Genomic DNA, 27,582 nt, shown 5'->3' with positions numbered 1-27,582 from the left:
GCCCTCCTCCTCTGTGTATGTGCGTGAGCTCTACTGGGGCAGTCTGTGAGTAAACACGCACCTTTAACGACACCGTCTACCCTGTGATCAGCTCCAAACCTAACGGATCGGGATGGAAAACGACCGCGAAGACTTTGCCATGAAAGAAGCCAAGAGACGAGAGCGAGCTGCAGGTATTTTTGCACAACGCGCGCATGTTTTCTCTGACAAAACAACAAGCTAATTACTAATGTATAAGAACAGCTAAGCTTTCAGTCCTACAGTCACTGCACTGGGAGAAATGGTTCAATAAATGTTTAAAACCGTTTATTTAAGTCTATAATGCGCGGTGATGATCCAGATTTGGTGTTAAACGTTAGCTTACTTGGCTAACGGTGGTTTATCGCGCGTGCTCCGGACTAATGTTAACGGCTCTATGCTGGATCACAATTCAAACCTCTTTTTATTATTATACAAACAGTTTACAAGCCAGTTTGTATTTGTTAAGTAGACCATATACTACGTGATGTTTTAATACGAATAAAAAGTTAACTGCAAGTGAGAAATGTACTTACGTCGATTAAGCTCATGTAAATCCTGTCAATCGATTACTTGTGAATCTAGCGTCATGACGTAAGAATTGGGAAAACGGGAGATGACTCCACTCTTGAAGTTCGGAATCTAATAATTAATGGGAAAAGGTAGAAGAAAACTTACCTCTTTTTTAAACAGCAAAATTAAAATTGGTGAGCATAATTACATACTACAAACATGAAAGCAAAAAAAATAAAATAAAAAATTGGAAATGCTATATACATAAAACAATATTTGCCAAATCCAAACCAAAATTCAACTTGCTCTTAATTGATATATAAAATTACATCCAATCTGCTAAACAGTTAACAAATAACAAGTCAATTAACTTAATCAACAAATATTTCAAATTAACCTCTTACAGTTTAGTTCATTTAAACCTTATTTTCTTATTTCCTTTTGTTTTATGTAATGTATGTCTTCACGTCATTATTTATATTTGTTCCTTGAATCCTCATATGCCACATTTCATTTTTTTTTGTTCAATATCAAAATGTGCTTTCTTAATAATGTACTCCATGCAGGAAATGTATGTAAATATGTGAATTCTGAAGCCCCAAGAGATACTCTTTTGCAAAAAACATGTAAAAAAGTATACAAAAAAGCCGTGGAACAACCTGAGAAGGTGCTGGGTCATTTATCACTCAATAGTGTCCATCAAAATCTCTATTGGTTTAACATTAGGCTGACTGAAAAGCTCTTGTGCTGGATTTCAGATGACATTACAACACGCTATAGGCCTAGAATATTGAATACAGATAGGGACAGCTAAAATGAATATTGTTAAAATGCAGATTTTTGCTTTTAATACAGTAAAACTATCAGGTTCCACATGGAGCTCAACAGTTCCTGCCCAGCCCCTGGTTCTCATTCATAAATTTCTCATTCATGTTTTCTCATAGACTTTGTGCGAAAAAATAAAAATAAAGTTTGAAAGCTTGCTCAGGCATAATCACCTATGTGATTAATGACCTCAAGACCTATAATTTTATTTAAAATCTGTTTCTGGAACATTATAAACTGCAAAGTTATTCAAACATTTCACAGAATCTTGCCTTTAAATGTGCTTTTTCGTCTTAAAACAGCCGAGTTATATTAGTTATAGTAGATAGCTGATTAGCATCTTCGAAGCGTATGAACTCTTAATGTTTGAATTTTTCGAAAAGTCTTTGGGGAAAATTTATGGAAATTTTACATCTGGAACTAAAGTGGACTTTGAAGTGGGCGGGGCTGCTGAGCTCCAGCTGTGAATTTAGTTTTTCTATATTTCATGGCAAAGTGCAGTATAGGGAAAACTGGTTCCTGCCCATAGACTGTATATATAAATGGACATACTGTAGCTAACCTGCTCACCACTGCCTTCCAAATAGGAAGTGATCATGGGCGGACTTCCGGCTCCAATTCACTTTACACTGGAAATCTGTCACCCCTTTCTCTGTACCTGCTGCTGTCAGGCTCGTCATTTCCATCTTAAAATGTTTGTATTAACCCACTCTTGTGTTTGTAACTCAAGATATGAACATTAATAACAGACAAATCAGGCGTCTTCATTTCCTGAGGTCGCTCCAGCTAAGCGCCCGCTCCATACTAAACCAGTAGGAAGGGCATAAAGGGCCGTTACCTTCAACAGCCTCACTCCGCATTGACTCTTTGGTTGCTATGATACTCACGGTCAGAAATCCTAATATGCAAATTCGCCCCTATAACTTCTAGCCTCGATGAGCTTCAGTTGACTGGAGCCAAACACCATGGGTGACGCCACTCTCCCTCAGTCCACGTCTTTATACAGTCTATGTTCCTGGAGTATGATATCATCACTTTCTACAATCTGAAAACCATCATCAGAGTAATGTCCCTAAATGTTATTAATCACTAAATGTTATTAATCACTAAATGTTATTAATCACTAAATGTCACTAAATGTTATATTAATCTCAAAAGTGTTCAATCCATTTTGGAAGTTGAAATATTTCACTTTCTAATATTACCTCAAATGAACTACTAATACTTCACATACAAGCTCAGAATTCCAAATATGGAACTTGACTCCAAATTCACCCCTGTAACTTTTAGCCTCGATGAGGTTCATTTGACTGGAGCCACTACAGGTGACGTCACACTCTCATAGTCCACTTCTTTATACAGTCGTTGCCTCCAACTTGATTTTAAACTGTAGGAATTCTCAAATTTGATGTCATGTGAACGCAGCTTAGACACAGGTATAATCCAGTGTAGTTAATGTACTAACTATATAATTGATCAGTCATTTTAAATGTTGTCCAATTGTTTTTTACATGTAACTTTCATCTGTAGGTCAAAAGCATGGCCTTCATGACATTGAAGGTATGAACCAAAGCCTGCTGTGTGTGTGCATGCTAATTTTAATTTGTAATAATTTTGATACAATTATAATCAACAATGTTTGCAGTGGTGGGTATTCACTTTTACCTGCTGCATGTAAATTAGTTCTGAGTGCCTTCATACAGATTTGATTTGCATTTTGAACCCGTCTTGATCCTCTTCTGTTGACGTCTCTGGCTTCTTCTGCTTTCAAATGCACTGAGTGAAATCTTTTTATGTTTATCTAATGGACTGATAGCTGGATGTCATTTGCGCCTCAAGCAAGCACACAAACTTACAAATTGCACATTAGTGGGTTTATTCGAAAGCTTTTAGAATAGACTAGTCATGTGACCTCTTTGGACCCCTCTATTTCCTGTACTGTATAATGTTGCCAGTAACTTGATCTCAAATTTCAGTTAGGGGAAGTGGAAAATCAAACATATGAAATTATGAATTGGTTGACAACCATTCTTATTTCTCCTGATTTGCTTATGTTGATGGATGGCTAATGCTAACTGCTATATTATTGAATAACTATTATGTAAAATGGCAATTCCCATTTGTCTTGTCTTTGATATGTACAGTGGTCATAGCTAGGACTGCAGTCGACTAAAAAGGAGGCATGGCAAAAGCTCTCAAAACTATTACGTATCTCTATGTATCTGACCTAAAATGCACTCACAAGACTGACTCACTAACCTCTTCTTTCTGCTGTTGTTCCATATAAATCCTTGTAATCTAAATGATATGATTCTTCGACTAACAATCATTTTGGTCAACTAAGACTCCATTCACCGATTAATCGACTAAACCACTGAAGTACTACAGCTTTACTAACTTCTCCTTTGTGCTGCCCTCCCACATTAATCCTTATAATCTAGATAAAATGATTAGCTGACTCATATTATTTTACTCACCAAGACTCCATCGACCGATTAATCGAACAAACGCCTAAAGGCCAACAGCCCTCAACATGGCTATATCCATGCAATATCCTTTTAAGGCTTTGGGCAGCGTAGCTTAACAAGCTTTAATACTGTTGAAGAAAAGTGTAATATCTTGATGAATAATAATGTGTTTGCGAAGCGGGGTGAGTTATGAAATTTTTCAAATCTTTGTTACAGCGGTTATATACAGGACAGGGCTCAGGTCTTCACACCATGAATATACATACATTTTCATCACAATACTTTCTAAAATATATCTTTAACTTGTTTTTGGAAAGGTCTAGGCCTGAGGTGGTTGCATCTACTGGTGCATTGGAGAGGACTTGAATACTTGTCATGAGAGTAAAACAACCTAAATATGCAAGATTACCTGAACGTGTAAAACCCACATCTTGTTTTTATGGGGATGCAATATTGATATTTTATTTTAGTTATTTGAGCATTTTGCATTACAGTAAGACAAGACAAGTTTATTTGTATAGCACAATTCATACACAAGGTCATTCAAAGTACTTTACAGAATAAGAAAGACATTAAAATCACAATACAACAAATCAAAACATAAATAATCATCATAAAATTAACATTAAAACAGAAGAGTGCAGAATAAAAACCTTTAATAATTACAGTAAGTGCATTGTCATTTAAGTGCAGGGCAGAGGCGCTCAGAAGTAGTAGGTAGTTAAACCTTATATTTTCCTACCCCCTATTCCAGAATGAAGAAGTTAATTGCTGTGCGTGCTATGTCTGCAGAATTTAAATACCAAAATACAATGTAGTAATTCATCCACAAAAGCACAACAGAAATATACAATGCAACAATATTCAGTTTAGTTAAGAAGTTCTCATGATCTGTATAATTGTTAGCATATTTTGAGAGTTCTGTTAGATTCATTCACGTTAGAACAGGCTTGTATATTTTTGTCTAAAGCGTTCCAGAGGTCCACACCACACCTTGAATCGTCATAATTGTGTGGATAGTTTGTTTTTTTTTATTCCGTATTCGTCTAAAATTTTACCCCTCTTCTGTCACGAAACAAAGATTGAGTGTTCTTAGCTTAAAACTGTGTAAAAGTGTCATGTTGTGTATGATGGTAAACAGTAATAGCAACTGTTGCAGTTCAAATGACAAAGGTTGCAATTATTTAAGAAATAAATGTCCTCAATCCGCATACAACTAAATATCCCTTTTAAATATCCTTGCAGTTTTAGTTTAAACCTCTACAAACATGTTCTGAATGCATGGGATTTATTGTTTACCTTCTCAATCCTGGATGTTTGTTGAAATGTGTACTGGGAATTTAATCTTGATTTTGATATAAACCCTGCATTTTTAGGCTGAGCCCTTCTCTCATACAGAAAACACCATGTTCCACCTTGTGATGTCATCTGGTAAAATAGGAAGTGCGCCACTGTGTTTTGAACTCCATACATCCTCACTAGAATCATTCGGATAATTCAGCTCTGGAATTGCCAATCGCTACTGAAAAAACGTAAACATGACATGACATTACAAGGTGGAACAGAAAATTTTGAGCTCCAGACCAACATTTTTTTCCAGGAACTCTGTAGCACTGAAAACTTTTAGGAGCATCACCAGAACATTTAGAGGCGCATGATAAAAATGTTTATATTTTTTCTATAGTCAATATTGTATTCCTAATTTATGTGCTTTATTTTAATGTTTAATTGTTTTGTAACCAGTTAATATATATTTAATGCAGACAGATTCCTTTATGAGGAGGAAGCAACAAACGAGCCATCTGTAAAACATATCTGGCTTGAATAAAAATCATATATTAAGTCAATGCAAGTTTAATATAGAATTGAATAAGAATCGTCTTAATTCCCCTTCTCATTATTCATATGCAGTTTCACGTATAGTCTGAGTAATAGTGTATTCTCTACTTTTTTCATATGAGGATCACTTTAAAGCACAGAGGCTCCAGATTATAGTGAATGGCAGTACAGCTGTCAACCATTGACAATACATGCAGTCTGGGCCTCATGCTTGGGGCGACCACATATTCAAGATCAAAAATTGGGACACCCCGGAGTTGGGGTGGCTGGTAATAATGAAACTGGGAAGAGCGTGTGGAGATTTAAGGAAAATTGTTATGCGCTCTGTCCATTGATAACTTATTCACAACTTATTTATTTATTTATTTGATAGGGACAGCGCATATTAATGAACATCTGTAAACACAGTGTAAATATGCCAGATTATAGCAAAAAATACTAATTTCCATCTGTTGTCCCTAACTGTTCTGTTGTACTTGTGAGTCAGTTTTTGTCAGTTTTGTGAGCATGTTTTTCTGTACTTTGGCTAAACAAATGAGAATTTATGCTCCTCTTTACTGTTGGTGGGGATCAAATTGGTCAAAAATAGGAACGCCCTGTACATTTTTGTATAAAACTGGGACAAATCAATGGTTTAGAATAAATCTACTGAGACAGGGGCACAGGGTTCAAAGCTGGGACTGTCCCAGGTAAATGGGCACATCTGGTCACCCTCATGGTAACACACTTAGCTAAGCTCCCTCCATCTGTCCTCTGCGGGGCAAAGGTGTGAGATTTCAGAGGTTACACGCTTGTTTACGAAAGCTTCTCTTTGTGCCTGTTTATAAAACTTGAATAAACTAATCACAGAGGAAGCAAGTGAAGCAACATGATGAGCTCAGGCTCTGCTTCGGCTGAGCTGTGTCTGTGCTGCTATAGGAGCAGAGGGAAGATGAGGGGAGAGGAAGAGAGAGCATGTGAATGGCTGCGACTAATCTTATTACTCAAATTAATATATTTAATCCAAATACTGAGCAGGTCTGACTGAAAAAATGATTTAACTTCTGTGAATTTGTATGCATCTCAAATAAATATCTAAAAAATATCTAGTTAACATGTGTAAGTGCTTGAAAAAAAATACTCGCACAGACAAATAGCGGCAAAATGTGAGCATTTTAATGGCAGTCTGAAGCCCTAAGCACTAATCATAAAGTGTTACTCAAACATATGTGAAAGAAACAAAACACAAATCCAGGTATGTTTTTGATGAGGCAGAACATTCTAACATGGCTTAAAGCTCACAAGAATCTCTTTCGTGTAATATAGGACCTTTAACCGTAAAACTATCACACTCACACAGCCCTACCTAATTGTCATTGTTCCAAGGTTGTCATGGTCTTGATTTTTTTAATGAGTATTGAAACGATGTTAATAGCTTGCTTCTGTGTAGATGACATGCTAGATTAGGTTAGCGCTTGTTTAAAGGGAGACATTCAACTAAACAGGCCTGGAATAATGGTAGGTTGACAAAAGGCCTGTCATGTTAACAAATATTGAAGTACAATATACTGCTGAAGAAAATATTGACGATAAACCGTAATGTTAAAACACATTTATGCCACTGACACGATAACCTCAAAGCAGGGTTATTAGAAATGTTTAATATGGTTAAAAAAAAACACAAATTGCGAGAATTCCTAGAAGTTATGGATTTGACCCGCTACGGCTCAACTCTTTTTGTAGTACAGGAAAATAACAAAAAGTACCCATGATAAATATTGACCCCTAAAAATGGTTGTTCCATAAGCTGATATAGTAATTATCCTAACGGGCCGAGTTGACAGAGAAGTTAAGGTGCTGGTTAGATGGTGCGGCTCAGTTGTCAAAGCTCTAAAAGTAAAAGTTTTCTAAAGAGGAGGAGAAGGAGAGGAAATCATCTAGCCCTTTCTGACTTTCCTGGTGTAATAAAGTGAAATTATTGCATGTGAAAAGGTCTGAAGCATCAGAGGTGGTGGAGGCTGCTATGGGATTTCATGTGATGCTTCATAGACAAAACATCAAATCTGCTCTCAACTCTTGATGTCTTTAACTTAACCTCCTCGCACACTTTAGCTCCTGGTTTGTATGGCGCAGAGACCCTAAGGTAGCATGGGGACCTTAATCTTATGCTTATTGGCTGTTTTATATTAGCTAATGTTCAGGCTCTTCTGACTGCTAGACATTACAAAGAGTATAATGTGGTAGTTTGTTTTAAAGTCAAACTTGTATAAATCAGAAGCTTATTTAATTCCCAGGCATTCCACTTTTATATAACTTTGTATGCATTTGGGACTGCCCCATGGGAAAGTGAAGTTCTATCAGACAGAACTCTCAAAGGTTAGGTTAGGCCACCACGCAAACAATGCCACAACGGAAAGTTTGTCCCTAAGTTTCCAGTGTGTGATTTCCTTTTAAATACCTGTACCGGATTTTGAATCATGATAGAGGAATATGGGTCAGTTAGACAGAGATATTTGCACTTTGTAACGCATCAGCCGTTATCAACCTTACAGCAGAGGCCAATATTTTCTTTGGGTCAGCAATTTCCAAAGAAAATGTATCAAGTTTTACTAAGAAGAAGACACAGCTCCCTTGTCCAGTTTGTAATAAAATAGGGTTGTATCTGAGTTTGTAGTAAATGTAAATGGTGTAATTTGGGGAAAATAATCAAAATCTACCTCCTTATTGGCCCAAGAATGTTGGCTGAGCTTAGTGGCTATCGGTTTCTCTGAATTTGAAATAATAGGCATTGGCCACGAAAAATCTATATCTGTCAATGTCTAGTTTGAAGTGATCCATGATAAAAGAACATGGCTGAGTTTGACTTCGCCCAGATTGTGATTCGTGATGGAGAAACACGGTTCAGTTTGAAGTTGAAGAGATTTTGATCCATGGCAGCAAGACCTCACTGAGTTTTGAAGTGGACCATGGCTCAGTTGGGTGTCTTAGCACAGATACAGTTAATCCCTCATCCTTTTGAACCATGATAGAGGAACATGACTTTGTTTGAAGAGCTAGAACACATTTTGAACCATGACAGAGGAACATGGCTCAATTTGAAGCGTTATCATGAGAGGAACCTAGCCCAGTCAGAAGTGTTGGCACATATGTTGAACCATGCTACACAAACACGGCTCAGTTTGAAATCTTACTACATATTTTGAACCATGAAAGACTAACATAACCTAGTTTGAAATGTTAGCATGACATATGGACATGGCTCGGTTTGAAGTGTTAACCCAGATGTTGAACCTCTGGGATAATCTCAGCCAGTTTCCTTTGGTTTCTCCTCCAACAAATCGTCTTTGTCAGTGTTTATCAGATGAGCAGTCAATCCACAAACAGTATTCCGAATCAGAATGTCTTAAATCGTCATTGCACAAACTAACTGTACAAAGAAATGTATAAAGCCGCTCCACATTGGTTCTCAAATTACACATAAATTAATAAATAGGCCAGATACATAATTCAAAAGACATTATTAATATTTTAGATAAGCTTTAATGCGCCACTTGTTCAAACACTCACAGGTCTACGCAACAGGCAAATAATCATAAATGCAATTACAATTTCTTTCACTCAGTCAAAATTTGTATGCATTTGGTTCACCTAAAAGTACTGCAAAACAAAATGCAGAAAATAAAGACACACCACACAAAACTGATTTCCTAAAAACATTAATCGACCAAAAAGGAGAATTAGAAGCAGAATTTAGATATCAACTATACCAATTTTCCTCATTGATTATACATGAATTTCCATGGCAACTATTACAGTTAGATAATAATCAAAAACAAAAGAAAGGTTGTATGCTGTATACTGTCTCTAATCTTGCCTATTCCCCCTTCAGCTCTGGAGAACCCGGACTCAGACATTGGGCTGTGTGGCTGGATACTGGTTTTGTTCTCCATGCTGCTCACACTGGTCACTCTGCCCATCTCCATCTGGATGTGCATCAAGGTTAGCTTTCTCTGCTCCCCTTCTCTCCCCTCCCCTCACACAGTCAACAGTGTGCACCCCTGATAATCTGGTTACCATGGCGCCTATCAGACTGCACTCAGGACAAGAGAGACAGAGTAAAAACAGATCCCTTCAACAGCCTCTATTTACATCAGGCCTGACTAACATTGGTCTACTAATCATCTTAAAGGTCTTAAAAGACTTTTTTTCATTAGTTTTTGCAATATTGTTTTCATGCATTCATGAAATGTATTGCACCCATTATTAAAATATATCAATATTTGTAATTGGATCTGCATCACCATTTTTGTTCTCAAAAAATCCAAAATTAAGAAAAAATATCAAGTTTATTGTTTATAAACTATTTAAAAAATACAGCAGATGTAGGTTATGTGATATCTGCAGTTATTGCACTGTCACTCTGACTATTGGGTATTTTACTTCTATGGGGTATTAGCTTCAAACATATTTGGATCACCATGTTACCTTTTATTGTTTTGAAAATGCTATATTCGCCAAAAAACAACATATTAATAAGCTTTATAATCAAACATGCATGGATGACATCTAAAACGTCTTAAGGCATGTTTTTGATGAGGGAACAACGTTATAACATAAGATATGCCTTTATTAGTCCCACAGTGGGGAAATTCCAGACAACATGGTAGAAAGCACAAAAAATCTATTTTCAAAAATGCCTGTTGGTATGGATTTATTTTGACAACCTTACATAATCCCGTAACAAAATCTAAAGACAAGTCTTTCCACATCTTGCCTCATGGACAACATTTACCCAGAAAAGATTAACATTAACAACACAGTGATGTAAGCATAAAGTTGCCTTCCCAAATATAAATTTAATGTTCTCTTTTTTAAAGAGAAGATAGTAAGCAAAATCAACAGTTTTGAGCTTTCTACCATGTTGTAACATTGTTCCTTCATCAAAAACATGTCTGTAGAGGTTTTATATGTCATCCATGCATGTTTGAGTAATGTAGCGCTCTCTTCTGGGCCCTATTCAAGCCCTTTTTATGGTTAGCTGTAAAGTTTTGCCCAATGCTCCACCCACAGGCCTACGTCATCCATGGTCCCGCACGACAATTCTCCATAAATATACAAAAGCATGATACAAAACAATACACTACAAACCTGATGCGATGTACCGTATACCTCATAGAAGTGTAATTCCCCCTCTTAAACAAAATAATAATCAAAATAATCAATAAATGCGTAATGTCGTCCATGTTTTTTTCTGTCATTTCATATATCTCTCTCTAACCCTCCACTTGTACAGCAGCTGCTCCTGTATTTACCCAAGAGCGAGCTGGTCTAATGTAATCATGTCAAACAATAGAGAGGCAAACCGTTTTTCCCTGTCCTCCTGTTGTGTGCGTGCAGATTGTGAAGGAGTACGAGAGAGCCATCATCTTTCGCCTGGGACGCATCCTGAGGGGCGGAGCCAAAGGGCCAGGTCAGGACATAGCCACACACACTGTTGTAGCAAAAGAAAAATTCAATCGTGTCAACTGGAAGACTGAACTGAAGACGTTTCACCGCTGACCTGGATGACTGTGGGATTACATACACATACACGCTTTCATAGCATTTAGAGAACAGCTTGGGTCACTTAAATGTCATGGAAAATGGCTACTGCCCAAAAGCAATTGTGTTATATCTGTGTAAAGTGGGGGTACTATGTAAAATCTATCTCTCCCGGGCCCTATTCAAATGCTCCTTATGTTTAGATGTAATGCTAATGCTCCCAAGCCTATGTCATCCATGCTCCCACACAACAATTCTCCATGAATATACAAAAGCATGGTACAAAACTCTACACAACTTGTCAAAGCTGATGTGATGTAGGGATGTTGAAAAAAATCGGTTCTTAAAAGGATCACAATTCTATGTTTAAACAATTCGGGATCAAATCCAAATTCTCAAAATTTCAAGTTTAAATTACGTTAATAACAGCGTTTCTGCCACAGTAAAATGCCTCTTCTAAAGTCACCTGACATTGCCTTTGCAGAGTTTACAGCGTTTCTCTTCATCAGTAAACTGAGAATAAGCCTGTGCGTTGGTTTTATGTTTTTTTAAGTCGTCATGTGCCACTGGATTTTCCATCACTCCAGGCACCAGGGCGAGGAGCAGCTGCTGTCTTCTAGCGCATTGACAAAAAACACACAACACACACACACACTGCAGGAGACCTGTGTGAGGCCGCTCTGAGACAGAGGAGATATGGGTCAGACGCTACTTTTAATCACTTTAGCTCTGTGGCTTGCTTTACTATGATGATGTTAGCAACGAAGAAAAGCTAATGCGCGAACTAAAAACACAACTTGCTTTTAAATTTGCTAAATTCATTTGAAAATATTTATAAATAGGCCTACGTATTTAAGTTTAATCATTGCAGTATGAATTAACTGGGCTGATAATGATTGAATATTTTTTTATTGAGTCACGTATTCACAAAATAAGCCTATAGTTCATTAATGATAAAATATAAGCATAATTTTATTCAAAATAGCATTTTCAAAACAATAAAAGGTAACATAGGTAAATAAAAGTCTTAGCAGTTAATGGGTATTAATTACTAACACATAATATTTACATCACCATATCTCCATGGAGACAGTGGGTCAGATGTATGGAGAGGCGAGTTCCAGTAAGAATGCATGCTTTTCAAGAAATGATTAGCAATTAAAACACCTGTAATGTAATAAGCATATCATATGTAAGTTTAATGCCATACTGTGGAATATCCCAGGAAAGTAACAACATCTCCATGAAGACCATGAAATGGGAGACCTTCCACTCGAGAAGTTACATATTGCATCTTTAATACTTTGCTTGATCTTGACCATCACAGAGTCACAATTCATTCCTAATGGGGTCTTATAAAAATAAATATGTTCTTCTAAAAGCTAATCACAAGAGCAATTATTTTTTTTGCTCTCTGGCTGTTTGCATCTAATTAGAAAACATTTTATTGTGTGATAATCAGGAAGGGCATGTTAGCAAGCTAGTTTATGACCAATTCTTTTCCTGTGAATTTGAGTAAAATTTGTCTTGCTGCAGGAATCAGAATCAGAAGACTTTTATTGCCATAGTCTGTGAACACAGTTCACAAACTAGGGACTTGCTTCGGTGAAAAAGTGCAACATAAACACACTGAATAAATACAAATACAAATAAGGGCATGCACAAAGTTAAAAAGATATGCTTAAAAAAATCAAGTGAAATACTTAAAGATACACTGTATAAGCAACTGTTGAGGGCATCTGCATCTAATTAGAAAGTATCGTATTGCGTGGAAGTGCATGTTAGAATACAAGTTTTTTACCAATTTTTTCCCCCCATGTATTTGAGTGAAATTTGTTTTGCCCCAGTACAGATTATTTTGGAATTGTCCATCTTGATCACAGAACTCCAGTGCTCACTCATGTTTTGCAGCTGTCTCCTTGTACATTTGCTCACATTTAAACAGCACTATGGCCTCCGTCACAGCTGATAAAGGCCCTGCATTCACTTGACCTTTGAGTGGGATTGTTATGGTGGAAGCGTGGGAAAAGTTTGTTAAAAAAAATAAAATAAATAAAGATGCACAGATCCGGAAATGGCATGGATTGGGTGTTCAGTGTTATCCTAGTACCTCTAGAACCTCCAGAATTCACTGTGTTAGCACTGTGCAATTTGTCCAGTTGACAGATTTAAACTTCGTCTTTTGCTATGGCTCAGACCTGGACGACTGCGGGATTACACAGACATCTACACTAGCACTGATTAATGATTTGCTGAAGGTGCCGGGGTTCAGGTTGTCACGATTCAGATCAGAGAGAGTCCTTTTAGATTTAAACCAACTGGATTTCAGCAGTGAAACTGGCAACCCAAAGGAGGGATGTGAGGCTGCTTCTGCTTTCTGATTAGAACCAAAACACCAAATTCTAACATAAACGTGGTCATCCTGTCCAATGTTTTTTTTTAAATTAAGAATAAATTTGAATAAAATATTTGATTTGAATGTCTCCTTTGCGGACACAGATAGATAATATTTATGGAATCATACACATCTAAAACATACAGTTCCAACAAATTCTTAGGAATCCATAAATGTCAATATTTCTAGGGAAAAAAGTCTATGAAAACCTCTGACGATTCCTGTGGGATCATAAAATTATTCAGTTTTGTGCACTTTGAAATACAAACTATGTTATACAAATAAACATGCCTTGCCTGATATTGTAATAATACATTTGCCAAATATTATGCAGGACAAACACTTACAACAGTGGAGCACAGATTGTCCAGAAAAAATATTTGTTTTCCGTTTCTCAGTTCATTTTCCTGGTATCTGTATGAAACATTCTCTGAGTAAAATTGTATTCTTTTACAATCCTTGGATGACTTTTTCAGTACAGATGTATCATCCTGCTATAGTCTTGTCCCTCTTGGCCTTGCATGCCCTCAGAGTCACCATGGCAACAGATGTTATTAGATGCTAGAGAGGAAGGAAGCTAACAAGGAGCATTACGGTGCAGGACATGTGGGATAATTATCTTTTATAGCACAGAGTGAGAGGAAGCCAAACAACCACAGATCCTTATGTAGAGTGTGGTGGCCATTGTGGGTTTTAAAAGCAGCCGCCAGACTAACTGTTGAATACTCCATGTTTTAATGTTTTAGGGTTTGATGGTCGTGTACTATTTTTGAGTTTTTTTTTATTGAATTATGGGTTTTTTAGATGCAAAAACTATGTAACTTTTGTGGTGGAGAGCCTGCCACTTGCTTGTCTCTATGGAGATGATATCGTTTTGCCTGGAATATTCCAAAAAATGACACGGATTCAATCAATTTCCAAGAGAAACAGGTGACTCCACCAGACCAAGTTACAGATCAGGTTTGCGGAGAGCTGACTTGGCTTGTGCCTTTCTTCATCTGACAGTTTACCACACTATACAATGGACTTTAAAGGGAAATGAAGATGATTGCAATATGGTTACTGTATATAAAATAATCAACTCAGTACATGGGGTTACAGCTACAAAAATATTAAACAAAAATAGACATAATAACAATTGTCAGTCATAGCTAAATCTTACACTGTTGTTGTTCCCGACCTTGTCCTTGAGATTCTTGTGCTAGCTTTATGCAGTCCAGCCCTCTTCCATTTGTTTACTTTTCCCACCAACCTCCTGAGCTTACAATACAATACAGCAATGCAGCTTACAATACCTCGTACCTCGACCTTATTTGGGTACTCCTGTTCATTTCCGTAGAGGTCTGTTCCAAACCATTTAAATCAATGTCATGTAAGTTTTCACTTCAGTGGACCTGACAACTGGCACTGGTCCAAACTAAACTGTGAAATTTGAGTCCAGTGAATGTCAGCAGACTGTTTATAGCGAGCAGTAAAAATGGCTCTGTGATTGTAAACCCCACAATCCTGGACTCACAAACTTGGAATGATAAACTTAGGACATCTAAATATACTCTCATTTTCCATTTATCTCACTTCTGTTTAGTCAATTATTAAAGATCTTGTAGCCAATGTTTTCCCATGTATTTGCCCCAGATACAGATATAAGCAGCTGTTGAGGCCGCCTGCATCTCTTTAGAAAACATTTTATTGTGTGATAATCTTGAAGTGCACATTAGCATGCTAGTTTTTGACATGAATTTGAGTGAAATTTGTCTTGCCCCAAGAAGATATATTGTGTAAGCAGCTGTTGAGGATGTCTGCATCTAATTAAAAAGTATTTTATTGTTTGCTAATCAGGAAGTGCATGTTGGTATGCTAGTTTTTGCCCATTTTTTCCCCCTCATGTATTTAAGTGAAATTTGTACAGCCCCAGTACAGATATATTGTAAAATCAGTTCTTTAGGTCATCTGCATCTATTTAGAAAACATTTTGTTGTGCAATAATTAGGAAGTGTTAGCATGATAGGTTTTGTGTTTTTGTGTTAAGTTTTTCCTTGCGAAGTAGGAGGGTATAAGGACAGGAGATGTTCTGGGACAGTTATCTTTTATATTATCACGTGGTCTTATGTCTGTGTAATCCCTCAGTCGTCCAGGTAGGTTCCATGATGGTCCATGGGCGTATACTAGTCTATGTGTCTTGTACTTGTTCTGTTACAGCTCGGATAAGCCCCAAAATACATTGTTCCAGCATTCATATATTTATCAATAAGTGGATATAATAATTATCATAACGGACCAATTTGATACTTGCTCAAATGAGTATAGTTTCAATACTAGATTTAGTATCGATTGGTATCTGATTCCCGATACTTTTAACAACCCTAGTTTAGTTTATAGTATATGATAGTTTTCTATAGCAGTATATCAAGGCCCATTAAACACGGAGCTGGACTTGGTCATGTTTTCCTGTGGTTTTGGGTTATTCCTGTTGACCATAAAACTTGGGGACTTGCTCTCACTATGCTGTGTGTATGTGTGCTTCCTCAGGCCTTTTCTTCATCCTGCCCTGCACCGACAGCTTCATCAACGTGGACATGCGCACCATCACCTTCGACATCCCACCACAAGAGGTAACACGCTAGCAATGCACAAAGGGGGTTAGTTACATGTACAAGGATTCATATCAAAAAGCAAGAGTGGTTTGTGTTTTTAAATGTTATCAGTATTTGATAGTCAGTGTTTCTGTCTTGTATTTTAATATGTTTGCTATGAACCTTCTCAAATGTTCAACCACATACTGTTGACTTAGAGTTTAGTTAATTTCAGTCCATTGGCAAGTTGATGTAAAAAATGGCGTACATGCCAGTAGGAGGGCTACAGGGTGATATCTGGTCTGCAAGATATAAAAATGGTTTTTAAAAACTAGTAATATTTCTACACTTTTGTGGTAGGGCTGGACAATTAATTGTTATTGCATTGAGGTGGTGCAATTTTCAATTTGCAAAGGTTGCAGTAATTTACATAATAGAAAGTCCTCTGTAAAGAACAAAATATCCTGTCTCTGTCTGGAAAGTCTCTTTGAATGTTTGACACGTAAAGATACGTTCAGTATAGCTTTGTGAGCTTTTGTCATATCCTTTTTAGTCAACTAATCAATTGGCAAACGTCTTTAGACAACCAAGAATTCCTTTAGTCGACCATAGCCCTATTATCAGTACATTTCAGTGCCTTTATGGGTTACAGTAAACTGCCTCTCCGCATGTAGTCCGTTACCTTTTATCATCACTTTAGCTGACCTCATTTATCCACCAGTCGAGTCGTTTGTTGTTTGTTGGTGGTTAGCGCTCTTGCCTTCAACAGGAAGATTGTAGGTTAGAGTTCTGTTTGTGGTCTGATAAAAATCTCATCTCTTTGACATCACTGCTTCCTGTAGCCACTTTAGCTTTAACTACATATATTAATATTTTCTTTGATTCATCGCTTAACAATAATTAGATTCAGACAAGATTCTATCAGAAATACACTTTGCTGTATGCATGTAAATATGTTGGTTGAGATTCTTGCTGCAAGTTTGAATTGACCTAAAAACATCTAATCAGATCTTGTTTGAAAGATTATACTGCACATTTCTGTATATTTTTGTCAATTTTTTTATTTTTTATTTCTTTGTAGTTTTCTAATTAGTGTCAGTTTTAGTGTTTGTAGTTTTTAGACGTTGACAATCATGCTCTCATGTCAAAGTTCAACAAACAAGTGAGATATTCAGGCAGTGTATCCTGGTAGTCCTTTATAAATACATTTTATACAGTGTTGTTCTCTTCTAACAAACAGCGATGTTCAACCTGCTTTTTTATAGATTGTACAGTGATGGGTTTTAAATTCATCACCTGTTATGAAACGAAAGCCTGAGTGAAAGAGTGAGTCTAATGGTTTCAAGGTAGAGGCTGAAGTCAAGAGGTTTAGAGCTACACTTTTTTATCAAGGGCTGTGAAAAGGTCATTTAAAACTTTTGTGGTTTCATTGACAGTATTATGCTCTTCTCTCAAACCTGATTAGTAAGAATTTAAAATAGAGCATTTATTAAAGTAAATTGTAACATGATTTGCAATTACCTTTTCTAAAACAAGGTAATTTAGGCTGGAAATTATTTACACTATTATTTGTCCCACCTTTATGTAAAGGCAAAACATGTGCTGTTTCCCATAATTCTGCCATTTGAATAAAATTAAATAAATAAAAAAATATGTAATAGAGGTTGAATTAAACGTAGGGCAGCTAGTAAAAGTAAAAGGTTTGGATTCAGGTCAGCAGTTTATCCTGTGCATGCAAGAAGTCACTCAGTAGGCCTATTAGGTGCAGACTCCTACGTTTTATATTGAACACAGCCTAAATATGCAGGATTTGTGATTTAAACATGTGTGAATGAAACAAAACACAACTCTGGGTATGTTTTTGATGAAGAAACACAATTATATTAGTTGTTGTCAGTAGTTAGAGAGCCTTTACCTTGGAGTTTTCCCACACATTGATAACATTTCACACGTTTTTTTTCTCATTGTTTCCTTTGCTGTTCTGTCTGCCATGTGGTAGGTCCTGACTAAAGACTCTGTGACAGTGAGTGTGGATGGAGTGGTGTATTACCGTGTACAGAATGCTACTCTGGCTGTAGCTAACATCACCAATGCAGACGCCGCTACCCGCCTGCTGGCCCAGACCACCCTGAGGAACGTCCTGGGCACCAAGAACCTGGCCGAGATCCTGTCAGACCGTGAGGAGATCGCTCACAGCATGCAGGTACAGACACAAGATCAGCGGGTGTTGGGGATTGAAAATGAAAGAATGAATGGCTCTGTATCCAATTTTTCCTCATGTATTTGAGCAAAATTTGTCTTGCCCATGCACGGATGTATTTGGACCCCAAGAACTGTTTATACACTATATATACTGTCTACATCTAATTATAAAGCGTTTTTTTGTCCGATAACCAGTAAGTATGTGTTAAATTGCTAGTTGTTGTTATATTTACAAAAACATCAAAACTCTGAAAAGTGCTTATAATTGCGGTGAATAATTAGAATTCTTGGAATGCATGAGATAAATGAGGAATAACACTGGACAACTGCCCACCGTTTAAAACTACAAACATTCAGGCACACAACACATTCATACTAGGCAATGTGGGTGAAGTGCCTTGCCTAGGACACAGTAGCAGTTTTGGCTCTGGCACCCGACTGTGGCACTTGGTATTCCCAGCGATCCCCCATTCAAGTACTGACCAGGCCTTCCTTAGGCTTTGGCAAGCTGGTATGGCCACATAAACAAATGCATTACAATGATATTAATTAAAGAATTGGCTGTATTTCAAAATGTGTAGGGTTTTTATTTAAATACAATGTTTGACAACCCATTAGAAACTGGATTTATTACTTAAATACTGAATAACTTTCCAACATTTGCTTCAATTTAGATCCCACTTTTGATTCCATCTCTTCATCGCTCAGCCCTCGTCGCAGACCGCAGCAGGCATATATATATCCCTCTGTTCTCTCTAGTACACTTTCCAAACTGTATCTTTCTACAGTCACCTGCCGCAGACAAAGCATTCGTGAACACCGGGCCTGTTAGCAAACGCGCAGCTAATCCCAGCTCCAGCTCCGCTCCCAGCTGCCCCTGCTCTCATTCACATAACACACACGGGCCTGCCACTGCGCGCCACGAGGCTCTAAACCGTTCAATATTTATCGCAGACAGGGCGGCGTTTGCATGTGATCAGCGAGGAGTTCAATAACCTCGGCTCCAGATGGCACTCTCATTTGAAGGGTTTGAGAAGGCATCAGCGACATCTGCTCCCAGGCTGCCACTGCGCTTTCACACTATTCTGAGGGTTGTAATATGGCAAGAGATTTGGTTCAAAAAGATGTAGCAAAATCAGATATGGCACTGCGCATTTCATAGACATTAATGGATTCTTCAGAAAGGGCTGTTGTGATGTCGATTCAAGTCAATTAAAGTCATTACATGAAGACGGAAATGGTCTGTGTGAAAGTGTATTATGGTCCAGCTTTTCTTTATGAAATCATTTTTTGTAGCTTTCTACCGTGTTATAACATTGTTAATTCATCAAAAACTTGGCTAAAGAGATTTTATATATCATCCATGAATGTTTGAGTAATCTAGCGATCTCTCCAGGGCCTTATTCGAGCTCTGTTTTTAGTTAGCAGTAACATTCTGTCCCATGCTCAGCCCATAAGTCCATCCATGCTCCCACTCAACAATTCTCCATAAATACACAAAAGCATGATACAAAACTGTACACAACATCTTGACAAACCTGATAGGATGTGCAGTAGTTTCATTAGTAGGATGCACACTGACTGTGTTTTCATTGTGCTCTGAAGTGGGAGTGACTTTGCATGGGGAGCAAGTTATAAAACATGTTAATACACTGTTTTTGGCAACATGGTGATTTAAATGTGAGTTGGTAGTTAATACCCCATAGAAGTAAAATACCTCCTCTTGAATATTGTTTTTAAGTCAGGATTTTGTTTTAAAAAATCCTGAGCTTAAGACCGCAGTGGTTTTCACATGTAACAGTGCAAACTCCCCAGTCCCTATATTAAAGAGGAGTATTACACTTTTATGGGGTATTAATTGCTAACAGAACATATTTAGGTCACCATATTACTTTTTAATGTTTTGAAAATGCTATACAGTATTCAGCAAAAAAAACGTATGAGCATGTTTAATAAGTTTCAGTTTTGTCTTTGATTCTCTACCCAGAGTTGTGTTTTGTTTCATTCACCCCTTTGAATAACCCTTTATCATTAGTCTGTCTACATCTCCAAAGCTTAAAATGCTCTGTTCTACCTTGTGATGTCATCAAGTGGTAGTTTTAAAGTTAACTAATATTTTTTGCCTCAGTTGCGCTGCTTTACTCCCCAGTAACCTACAATAATCAAAGTTGTTGCCTTTTAAAAATAAATAGTTTAAAATATTTTTGTTTTACCCTTTGTTCTGATGAGATTGCTGCAGAAATTCTCCATTATCTTGTGCACCGAGAAGTGAAGTAGTTTCAACGAGGCTAAAACTATAGATTTAATTTAAAATTTGGCAATTCCAGGGCTGCAAATCATTCAGATGATTCTAGTGAAGGTGTATGGAGTTTAAAAACTTGGTATAAATTATTTAGTTGCATTTAATTTGTGATTTTTGATTCTTATGGATAGGCACAGTGATAATAATCTAAACATAAACTATGCAGTCACATTTGCACTTTCACCACAGATTCTTTCACCACATTGAAACAGTTGAAGAGCAAAACCACAGTGACAGACGCTCTAATGTCCCCCAGTCTGTGAATCTCTGTTTCTCTTTCAGTCGATCAACTAAACTAAACAGTATTTACAGAGCCATGCACACAAAAATGGTAAAATGGTACATGCAATAAAACAAGATAATGGATAAATAGCTTAAAATAAACTAAAAATAGAATTTAATATAACATCTCTGTAAAGTGACTTGAGTATTGCACATAGGTGTGGATGAATGACACATGTTCAGTGTTAACAGTGTTCATTGTACAGTCTGACAGCAGCAGGAAGGAAAGACCTGAAACCTCTCCTTCACACAGCGAGGGTGAATCAGTCACTGAAGCTGCTCTCCAGGACAGACAGAGGGGGTGAGACTCATGGCCCAGCATAGAAATGACCTTAGCCAGGACCCTCCTGTCCCCCACCTCCTGCACTGAGTCCAGAGGACAGCCCAGGACGGAGCTGGACTTCTTGATGACCTTGTCCAGCTTCTTCCTCTCTCTCGGTAATGCTGCTGTTCCAGCAGACCACACCGTACAGGATGGCTGATGCCACCACAGAGTCATAGAAGGTCTTCAGGAGTGGCCCTCTCACTCCAAAAGACCTGAGTCTCCTCAGGAGATAGAGCCTGCTCTGGCCCTTCCTGTACAGTGCGTCTGTGTTGTGAGTCCAGTCCAGTTTGTTGTTCAGATGAACACCCAGGTACTTGTATGAGTCCACTCTCTCAATGTCCCTTCCCTGAATGTTCACTGAGGGGGCAGTAGAGTGGCGTCTGCGGAAGTCCACCACCATCTCCTTTTCACTATTTTTCACTATTCACTATTTCACTATTTCTTTGGTAAACATATTTATAAAGCTTGGAAAAGAATAAATGCATTAGTGCAGTGGTTCTTAACCTGGGTTCGATCGACTAATTTGCAGTAAATATTAATTATTATTCTAGCCTGATGGAAATTAGGCGATGGGTGTGTGTTAAAATGTTAAAAATAATAAATAGCATAAATAAAATAAGTTCATTATTGAAATACATAAGGTTAAAAATTAAAATCATTTCAATGTGGTAGTATTAAAAAAGGTCAAGTCTTTGTTAAAAGGTATGTATGTAATTTGTTGTGAGTTCATGCATTGGATTGGTTTTATTCTTTGAACACAGTGATGTTAATGCACAGTTCATTTTGTGCACCAGTAAAATATACATATGTTTTTCAATAAACAAGGGTTCGGTGAATGTGCATATGAAACTGGTGGGGTTCAGTACCTCCAACAAGGTTAAGAACCACTGCATTAGTGCTAAAATATTAACCAAAGGTGAATTTACAATTTGCTCTGTGCACAACAGCACTGGCAACCTCACTGTTGACGTCTCTATTTCCTGTACTATTGTATCTGTGTTTCAGAGATCATGTCATGTTAGTCATGTTAAAGTAAAAGAATATGAAGATTGAAGCCGCTGACATGTTATAGAAGGAAAGACAAATGATTTTAACACTACTAACACTCAGGACACTGTGTTTAGAAAGATAAAGTTTGTGTCTCAATGCTAATGCTAATTTTAAGGCATAATGAATATTAAAACAACACCACAAACTGAAGTAATAGTGAGTGAGCATCAGGTTTGAGACACAGGGAGCTAGCTAACATGCTGCTGTACACAGAGTCTATTGTCTATGTGTCTCCATGTGGTTCTTAATCTGTCTAAAAAGTATTAACCTGATAGTTTAGACTTTTGCAAACATGTTCTGAAATGCATGGGATTCTAAGATTACTTTAACAGCTCAGGTTTTAGTCTCTCAAATGTTTATGGACCTTTCTAAAAAGTTGTGTGAACTGACTCTGGATTTGGACAAATATATTACAACTGATTGCAATGTTTGTCCAAAAATGCACCTATATATTTTTACTTGAAAAAGCCCATGTTTATCTTTTAACTCTATGTTTCCATCCTCTTCCTGTTCTAGTCCACTCTGGATGATGCCACAGATGACTGGGGCATAAAGGTGGAGCGGGTGGAGATCAAGGATGTGAAGCTGCCTCTCCAGCTGCAGAGGGCGATGGCTGCAGAAGCGGAGGCCAGCAGGGAGGCCCGCGCCAAGGTACATGAACTACTACTACTACTGTTTAAAAGCAGTTTAAAATCCAAATGATTATTTTATTATAGAAACAAATCTTATATCCCATCGAATTACAGAAAAATTGTTCAAGCAACCGTTATTTCTGTGCTAGATTATGATGATATACATGCAGACTTCAGCCTCTACTTTGAAACCTTTAGATACACTTTTTCCCTCAGCCCTTTGTGTCATAACAGGTGATGAATTTAAAACACATCACAGTGCACTCTATGAGAAAGTAGACTGGCCATCGTGATCTGCTAAAAGAGAAAAACACTGGGTAAAATGTATTTAGAAGAGACTACTTGATAGACTGGTTGAATATCTAACTTGGCTGTTGAACTTTGATACGGGAACTTTTAATACAAAATCTCATGTTTATCCAAGTGTAAAAACTGGCCGCACTAGAACTGAAATGAGGGGAAAAAACTTTTGGTTACTTTGCTTCTGAAAAATTGATTACATTTCAAGGACATGCAAAACTGGATACACTGGTGCCACTAATGCACTGTAATAATCTGGTGATAAACATTTACAATCACACCTGCTCCTGTTTTTAACGTTTTAAATGGACTTATGCAGTGATTTGTTTTGTTTGTTTTTGTTTGTATTGTTCTGTATTTTAACAGAGCGCTCATGAAAAACAGTCTGCTGCTCTCATTGGGCTCTCCCTCTATATATAAAACAAATGAAAAATTCAGGCTGTGCACTGTGGGGACTATTGACTTTTGTGTTTTTATTCACTCGATTATGCATTTAGAAAATACTTATGTACAGTGAAAATACAGTCTTATAGCACCACGCCTTTCTTGAAACAAACAACCAACATTTTAATCAAATAAAATGTTGTTGGGGAGATTCAGTATTTATTTAAAACAATTGACTCATTTTGATACTTCAGATTAGATTGTTACTTCAATCATAGCCCGTTTGCTAATTTGCTAAGTTTCAATTTATTTGCAGTATATTGATAAAATAGATTATAAATATAAATGTATGTTAAGGTCTGTTCCATCCTCATTGGCATTAACAGATTTGTAGGAATGGTTTGGTATAGAATTTAGTTTTCAGTTGATGCCGATATCCTCTATTTGTGGTGAATTTATTTATTTATTTAAAAGGGACAACGCACATTAATAAACACCAGTAAAAAATACATGTGTAAATGTGCTGAAGTTTGCTGCACAGCTAATTTTCATTCTCAGTCCCTCAACATCTAAAACGGGACAAGAGACAGGACAACACAAACAACAATCAAACAACTCCACAGATCACAAAAAATTCACACTCCATACAGTCTAAAGTGCCTATTTATAAAGTGCGTATGTGGCTAAAGTGCTTCCAGTAACTTTAAAGTGCTGTAGTGTTCTAATAAATAAGTTAATTTAGTTTAAAGCCAGTTCAGTCCAGATGTGTTAGTCGTCTCCTGCCGCTCAGAGACAACCAAGACACTGGAGTTTACAGAGCGTCCTCATGTCCTAAAACATTCATACATATATACAGATTTACATATTAACAGTAAAAAAACTTGAAAGTTGTGAAAAGTTCTTATAAACTCATCACGGTGAATAATCAGGATGCTAGGAATGCGTTACGGAAAGTGAGCCGATGCAAAAGACTTGTGTAAAACTTTGGTACGTCTCCCTTAACCTCGCGTGTGCTCTCTGTTTTGTGCCCTCCGTGTAGGTGATAGCTGCAGAGGGTGAAATGAACGCGTCCCGGGCTTTAAAGGAGGCGTCCCTGGTGATCGCCGAGTCTCCCTCCGCCCTGCAGCTCCGATACCTCCAGACCCTCAACACCATCGCAGCCGAGAAGAACTCCACCATCATCTTCCCCCTGCCCCTGGAGATGATGCAGGCCTTCATCAAGCAGTGAGCCACCACCGGACCCCAGGCAGCCATTCTCACCTCCAGACAGACCCAGGCAACCAGCCCCACCTCCAAATCCACCAAATCCATCAAGCAGTGAGCCACCACCGGACGCCAGGCAGCCAGTCCCGCCTCCGAACTAACCAACCCCATCTAACGTGTAAGAGACGTTTTATGCACCAATCTAGCCCGAGTATTTAGCCAAACTAGCGAGAAGATAGAACTCCATGGAGAGAGAATGTAGAGAAGGGCAAAATCTAAAGGATACAAGTGACATTACAATTACAAATTTGTTTCTATCCATGAGTTTCAGAGTGATAAAAGGACCATTGTTGCCTAATATTACAGTACATTTAAATAATTCTGAATATTTTTATAATATTTGCTACATTTCAGTCATCAAAATCCATTATTTGATATATATTTTTTCCAAATGTCACTTGTGCCCTTTAGACGTTCATTCCTGGCCTATATTCCGTTTACATAAATATGTCATTAGCCAATCAGAGCTCGCCCTGCCATCTTGTTTGTACGTGACAAACAGGTGCTACAGCCGTAGAGAAGGAGAGAGGTTCATATTTCATATTCTCAAACAGGGAAGTGCCTCCAACTACGTGGCCTTATATAAGTCAACATGGACCACTGTATTAACGCTTAAAACTGCTCAGAGGAGGTCAGGGGGCGATAGTGAGTAAATCAGATAACCAGATAATAATAATAATAATAATAATGCGGGGCTGGACGATACGGTAAAAAAAAATCTGTTTACGACGCAGTTTAATTTAAAAATAAAAATGGTTTTCACTGATGATTTCCTGAACATAAATATACAAGGTTACAGACTTTTAATGATTTAATTTTAATAATTTAACATAAAAATAGGCCAGTTTCTTCCTCCAACTTTTAACTCTTCAAACCACATGATTTATTTATTTTTTTATTTTTATAATTAATATCTCAATTAATATTAAATTGTCAAAATCTACACAGGTGTGAACAACTAGAAAGAGATCAGATTACTCACATTCGATGAAACGGTTTACGTGACTCAATAATCTGATAACTCCAAAAATCAGATTATGATCACATTTTTGGTGTGCCTGTAAATATAACTACGAATGGAAAACAAATAAAGTTGCACTAGCTAGTACGGTGATCAAAAGTATCGAAAATATGAGTCCAACTGATACTAAAACTAGAATTGACATTTGATACTCATTTGAACTTGAATTGAAGTATCAGTACTGAAAAATCCACATAAACAGGGCAAAGTTTTACCTCTCCAGAACTATAAGACAACAAGGCAAAGCAAAGAAATGCTTGTGTTGAAAATTACATTCTATGGTCCTAAAAGTTTAAAATGTGAGTATCGTGCCAACAGTCCTAGCTAATAACCAAAAGTCACCACTAATGTTTTTTTAATCAGTTATTAGTAAACACTGACTTTAAAATGGTATTTATTCATGTAATGAGTTTAACAATTGGTTAAAAAAAAAAAAGAAAAAAAAAAAGAGGTTTTAACTGCAGCTTTGTGATTCTTTTTGTAGCTCAAAGAAACAATCTCAGTCTGACTTTACTGAGGTGTAGCCAAGCCTCAAGTGTGATTATTTATTCATTTTGATGTGGGATTACATCATAAGATTTATTAGAAAGCATTGCTCGCCATATTTCTAAAAAAGAAATGACTAAAAATATCAGTACGTTTTAACAGGCCAAGTCAAACCCATTATTCTGGTGTGATGTAATGATATAATTGGTTTGCTGTTACTAATAATATCCTTCATACTTTCTAATGTCAACAACCACTAGAAACATAAGTTTTAAAATTCAGATTTTTTTATGTTTTATGCAAAAAAAGAAGTGTTTTTTAATCTAGTGCACTATATTATATGGCCAGTCTGAGATGGAGATGCGACAGGCTGTGGAAGCAAGTTAAAAAGGGGCAAAATATATCACGGAATTAAAGCTTTATCAATTTTTAAACTGCTGATTTTGAATTTCAGAAAATATTTCAAAACTTGAAAAAAAAAAATCTACATTTATTTAAAAAAGGAAGTAGTTTTTTTCAGCCTGAAGCCTTAATATACTAACACCACTTTACACCTCTGATCTCTATGCAGTCACTTTTCATTTAACTCAAACCAAATGTCTGTGTATATACTACATGTGCAAGTGCTGGCCATTTAAACCTCTTCACTTTGGGAATGTGGAAAAATTATAACTAAATTTGATGAAATGTTAAAATGTTTTTTGACTTTGAAGAATAGCTTATTTAAAAAAAAAAAAATCTAAAATTGCAACAGTGTCCTATCCCAGGATGAATTGGTCCTACATGGCCCCTGACTGTTGTATTTAGAGCGTGTACTGTTACTGCTTATTGTATATCAGAACTATAAGGATTACTACAATATATACATAAATATCTTGTAATGCAGTTTGACATCTAAGCAAAGAATTCTGTTATATTTTTCACTATTTCAAATTTTACCTTTACTGTTATGAACATGTCTTTGTTACATTTATCTTTGTCAAAATGAAAAGTTGATTTCAAGTTTTAGGTCAATGTTATTTTCGGAGTGACCATCACATTGAGCTTGTTTTTGATGAAATGCTGAAAATAGTTGAAAGTTGATGGTAAATGGTTTGAAGTTACAAGTTTAAACGGCTGTTACTTCTTTTTTTTTTTGGCGTTACATCTTTGTAACTGATTTTTTTTAGCAGCTTTTCGTTAAT

At 36.9% G+C, this 27,582-nt stretch overlaps 1 protein-coding gene across 2 annotated transcripts; it reads left to right on the top strand.

Annotated features, from left to right (window-relative positions):
• Positions 1–27,582, top strand: stom (stomatin). 2 transcript variants are annotated; one of them, XM_033976306.2, is made up of 8 exons: positions 26–173; positions 2,887–2,916; positions 9,532–9,641; positions 11,040–11,112; positions 16,108–16,190; positions 18,151–18,354; positions 22,829–22,963; positions 24,668–27,582. In XM_033976306.2, exons 1-8 carry the CDS (start codon positions 113–115, stop codon positions 24,854–24,856), a joined length of 885 nt encoding a protein of 294 aa, XP_033832197.1. In that variant the 5' UTR covers positions 26–112; the 3' UTR covers positions 24,857–27,582. The 2 variants fall into 2 exon arrangements, with proteins under 2 accessions (XP_033832198.1, XP_033832197.1); XM_033976307.2 differs by lacking the exon at positions 2,887–2,916 and having other exon boundaries at positions 1–173; positions 24,668–27,581.

Source organism: Periophthalmus magnuspinnatus, chromosome 12 (genome assembly GCF_009829125.3).
Source record: "Periophthalmus magnuspinnatus isolate fPerMag1 chromosome 12, fPerMag1.2.pri, whole genome shotgun sequence".
Lineage (NCBI taxonomy): Eukaryota > Metazoa > Chordata > Actinopteri > Gobiiformes > Gobiidae > Periophthalmus > Periophthalmus magnuspinnatus.
The sequence above is the reverse complement of the archived record's forward strand: the minus strand, read 5'-3'. Positions and strand labels throughout refer to the sequence as shown.